Source organism: Nuphar pumila, chromosome 2 (genome assembly GCF_984573655.1).
Source record: "Nuphar pumila chromosome 2, dmNupPumi1.hap1.1, whole genome shotgun sequence".
In the NCBI taxonomy this organism is placed as follows: domain Eukaryota; kingdom Viridiplantae; phylum Streptophyta; class Magnoliopsida; order Nymphaeales; family Nymphaeaceae; genus Nuphar; species Nuphar pumila.
The window spans coordinates 114,867,815-114,872,949 of NC_143250.1; the positions used below are offsets into that span (position 1 = coordinate 114,867,815).

A 5,135-nucleotide genomic window follows, 5' to 3' on the forward strand; every position below is an offset into this window, starting at 1 on the left:
ATACCCGGACCCTATAAGAACTACATGAACAAAACCCAGACCATACCTGGTAAAATCATATTTTTTTTATCATTTTTACATTAAAAAATTGCTGTCTTAATCAAAAGTCTGCTCGGGTCCGAGTTTGGTATAAAATTTCAACAAACTATACCCGGGTTCATGTATTAATCAAACCTTTGAGTCCGGACCCAGGTCTTAATCAGGTCTTCCTATTTATCACCATAGCGGGAACCTATAGGGTTTGGTTCGGGTCAGGTGCGAGTGAACCCGACCAGTTGACACCCAAATGATCAGTTCTTGGAATTGTAGTTAATTGTTCATATAGTGATTCCTGTGACTCAGCAATTCATGTCTTTCCCTTGTTTCCTAGTCTATTCTCCTTTTCAAAAAAAAAAAAAAAGTCTATTCTCTTTAAGCACGAGTCCCCACTAACGCTCTTTGGAATTTTATGGTTAATTAACAATTAGCTCTCAATATTTTCCATAACAAAAACCTTAGTTATGTCACAGCCTTATAATACAAGGTGCAACTTAGGAAAGAACCAAAAGCTCGACTATCTTCTTCCCGTCGAGAAGAAAGAAAAACATGATCTAGATTGCACTTGAATTCTCTTGTCCTCTTCTTTATTCCATGAAAACAATAAAAATAGGGCCCCTTCCATCTTCATGAGGAGAATCCTTGAAACTAGGATACATGCTAGAAGAGACAGGTGGGGAGTTAGATACGGTTGAGGGTGTTTTTACACTTCTTAGATAGAAAGAAATTCTAAGCAAACCATGACAAAACCGATTATTCTAAGAACGAGCTGCCCTACCCATTCTCAAGGCAGCATAAGCGAAAAGCCTATAACCAACAAGCATAACAGTCAAAGCAGCCACATCGAACCCCTTATGGTCGAGCCCCACATGCTTAATTGCAGGGTAGTCTGCAACCCTGCAGAGAGTGCGCCCTTGGGAGAAAGACCCACCACAAACATAGTAGTCCTCATCTGAGTACTGAACCCCAAGCAGTAGTTTGTAGCAGTAGTGGCTAAAGGAGAAGTACTTGAGCCAAGACATAAAAAAGGGCATGTGCTGAACGTAGTAGCCACCAGCTAGGAGAAAGGTGAGCATTAAGACTGAAGCCAAAGTAGCCCCTTGTTTGATGTCCATGAGCATTGCACCAAGGGTTAGGCCCACTCCTTGGGACACCAAGACATTGAAGAGAATGACAAGGAGGGTGAGAAAAAAGGCTGATATGGTTGGTTTGAGGCCTCCCATCCAGTAAGTTATGGTCACAAATATTGTAGGGAGGACTAGTTCCATGGGCAAATCCCCAGCCATCCTAGCCACAAAGTAGGAAGAGAGGCGGTACATTCTGGAATAGCGCTCTTTTACCAGCATAGGCCTCTCTTGTGGGAAGGTGAATACCGCATTGAATAATGGGAAGAAACCCCAGAAGATGGAAAAGAAGAAGAGCAGACCCACCTGAGGATTTAAACCAAAAAACAGGGTTATTATTTTAATTCCTTGATTTAAATAACAGGAAAGAAGAGGTTTTAGCATGTGGGTGGGACTTGGGAGAGTGGTTGATGAGTTGATATAATATAAAAATGAGAGGATTATATATGATTTATAAATCATGACATAGGTACCTGATCTTGGATGTTGGAAACTTTTGAATGCCACCACATGAGGCCAGACAGAACTGAAACAGAGAACACTTGGAAAAGCTTTAGGCCCGAGAAAGACTCATGCTTCCTTTCCTTCAAACTCCTTGTCAACAACACACTGAACTGCTCCCACCAACTTGTGCTCCACTGGTGCTCGACGCCTGCTTTAGTTCATTCAATATTCAGTTAGAGACCCTTATTAGTTAAACGAACAATATCTTTTATGATTGTTGCATTGAAACAGTTAATTAATAGATGACATTAGAATGTATCTGATTATCAGGAAAAGCAATCAAAGGAGGACAGTTTATCATACTTACCCCTACACGAGAGTGAAAAACGGTGAGCAGGTTTCGGTTGCTTCACGAGAGTATTAGAAGAGTTATGTTGGTCCCAACCATTGTTAAGGAGGTCTGTTTTCACAGCAGTGGCAAGGTTCTTCTTGTATGACAAGATGAGTGACTGCTTGATGGCAGAGCTAACATCGTGATCAGGCTGCTCCATGGCACTCAATCCCTCTGACCCCATCTTTGAATCGGGCGAAACGCCTGCGAATTGGACAACAATTATTCGATTTGTAGGAGAAGAAAGCGGTGATCGGTAGAGCAGGAGAGGGTGCTTAATTCAATTACCATTGGAAAGATCAAGCAAGAAATCAGCAGGATTCATGGCAAGCGACGGAGCGAACCCGAGGGAAGCAAAGTAATCCATGGCTTCGGACGCCTTGCCGCTATAGATGCAGTTGCCTTCACACAAGAGCAGAATCCTATCAAACATGTGGTACAATCTGCTGGATGGCTGGTGAATGGTGGTGACCACCGCCCTTCCTCCTCTTGCTAGGCCATGGAGGGTGGCCACGATCCTCTGCGCGGTTGTGGAGTCCATCCCGGAGGTGGGCTCGTCCAGCAGCAGCAGGCTGGGGTTGATGAGCATCTCCTGCCCTATGCTCACCCTCTTGCGTTCCCCACCAGAGACTCCCCTCAACAGAGGCCCCCCAATGATGCTGTTCCTGCACTTGATCAGCCCGAGCTCCTCTATAACGTGCTCGGCCTGCTCCATCCTCTCCTCCCTGCTCAGTGTGTTGGGGAGCCTGAGCAGGGCTGAGAAGACAAGAGTTTCCAACACGGTGAGGTGAGGGTACAGCACGTCGTCTTGGCTCACAAAGCCCGTCATCCTCTTGATTGAGCCGGAGAAGGGCTGCCCATTGTAGGTGATAGTACCGGAGATCTTCCCCTGATGCTGCAGCCTGCCTGCTAAGGCAGTAAGGAGGGTGGTCTTCCCACTTCCAGAGGGCCCCAACATTGCTAGAATCTCCCCTGGTCTCACCACCCCACTTATCCCTTCAAGGATGGTTAGGGACGACCTGGCCACTTTGGTGGGGTTCCCGGGTAAGCATGAGCCACCATTAGTGGAACCCACCTTGATCTTGTACTCGACATCCTCAAACTGCAGCAAAGAAGAAATGCATATCATTATGCTAGTAATGATGGAGAGAGTTGTCAAGTAAGAAGATGGAGAACAAACCTTGAGTGTGATTGGACGCAGAGGCTGACATAGAACCAAATTGCGTCCACTATTTGTACTGAATTGAGACTTTCGCTGCGGTTGCTGAGGTTGTGGTGGTGTTCGAGGTTGGACTTGAGCAGGAGGAGAGGGGTTCACATATTCCACTGGTGGATTAGGAAGTAAGTCTAGAGCCGGGGGAGGATGGTAGTAGTAGTCACTAGACTCGTCGCAAACGCTGCTAACATCTTCAGGCCTATTGGCAGCAGGAGGAAGTCCGGCCGAACTGCGGATCGGAGTTTCTTTCTGTAACCGATCCTCAGGAGCCATCATTATCTCCAGATTTTAAGAGATTGGATGAGGAAAAGTTAAACAAGGAAAAACTTGCTGAAACTGTTTTAGAGGAAGCCACGAGGGAGACTCGAGCTCCTTATATAGGTGAAAGAAAAGGTAAAACGTGGGTGGTGCGGAAAAGAAAAAGAGTGGAATCAGGGGAGATGAATATATGAGGGGTTGGAGTGTGTTGGCAGCAGCGAGTGCCTGACACGACGCCTATCACATGCAAATGAGGCTCACCATGGTTGCATATGTGCGCGGGCTGTCCTATCTGGAACCAACTTACTTCAATGCTTTGATTGTGAATGTGCCACGAGAAACAAGCGTTACCAGACCAAACTTTTTTTTATTCTGCATTTCTCGATCTCCATCACATGACCATATTGATGATTGCAATGATAATCACGATTCCTCTGTTGCAGTGATAGATGCTGATTGTGTTGTCAATGCTGCAATGTCAACAATGAAGGTGATGTGTGCGTTATCCTAATGATGGTGGTAATGAATGGTTGTGATTTTAATGATAAATGGTCGTGATGATGAAGATGATGCTGTATGATAAATGCGTAGAGAAAGAGGGATTGATGTTGCTGCTACTGGCAGCTCTCCTTTCTGCTTCAAGCTCATTTATACTTCTCTCCTTCTCTCCTTTTATAAAGAAAAGGGAGCTAGGTGCCTATTATTTAGACATGGGAAAGAAAGAAAAGCAAAAGGAAAATGCTTGCGTTTGATTTTGAAAGACACGTTGTCCTCTCTCCCTCTCTCTCACCATTTAAATGGAGATACAATGCAGGTTCCCCTCTCCCTATCTCCCACGGTCCCACCTTTTTCCCCATACACGTGTGCGTCGGCATTTCATGGGACGTTTCAAGTGGAATGCTTGCTGACATGTGAAAGAAACAGGAATACTGTACTGCAAAGAATATCATACTGATAGAAGCCTTATTTTATTTATACAACATTTGGTGTACAATGTATGGAAGACAGCCAGACCTTCTTCGGAAATGCTGGTGCAGGCCTTCTCTGTTTCTTTATTTTCTCAATTTAGATTTATACTTTCTTTATTGCATAAATAATGATGCAACAATTCGCAAAGCCTATGTATATGCCCGTGTTAAAGTTTCCTAGGTGAATTAATAGCCTTTAATGCAGACAGATTGATAGGCACAGACCATTCCCAAGATAATAGTGTTTTTAATGACTTACAAGTAGGGGTGGCAATCGGGTCCGGCGGGTCAGCATACCTCAACACGAACCCGACCCGTTTATTAAACGGGTGGGCTGTGGCAAACACGAACCCAACCCATTTATTAAACGGGTAACCCGACACGACATGGTTAACCCGTTTAATAAAAGGGTCGGGTCGGGTCGGGTAAATGAGTTGGCAGGTTAGCGGGCGGGTTGGCGGGTCGGGTTCGGGTAAACGGGTAAACAGGTTGGCGGGCGGGTCGGGTCGGGTAATTAATGGGTTGGTGGGTCGGGTTCGGGTAAACGGGTTGACCCGCCCGCCTAACCCGTTTATTAAACGGGTCAGCCGGGTTGGCGGGTTGGCATACTCCTAACACGAACCCGACCCGTTTAATAAACGGATTAGGCGGGTTGACCCGTTTACAACATGAACCCATTTAAGCCAAACCCGAACCCC

The 5,135-nt window shown here is 45.6% G+C and overlaps 1 protein-coding gene across 1 annotated transcript; it reads right to left on the reverse strand.

Moving 5' to 3' along the window:
* Positions 1-437: 437 nt before the first annotated feature.
* On the reverse strand, positions 438-4,115 carry LOC149846829 (ABC transporter G family member 21-like). The gene is made up of 5 exons (XM_089998167.1): positions 3,176-4,115; positions 2,284-3,097; positions 1,972-2,199; positions 1,634-1,815; positions 438-1,466 (listed from the first exon to the last, which is right to left on the reverse strand). Exons 1-5 carry the CDS (start codon positions 3,485-3,487, stop codon positions 795-797), a joined length of 2,208 nt encoding a protein of 735 aa, XP_089854293.1. The 5' UTR covers positions 3,488-4,115; the 3' UTR covers positions 438-794.
* Between the last annotated feature and the right edge of the window lie 1,020 nt (positions 4,116-5,135).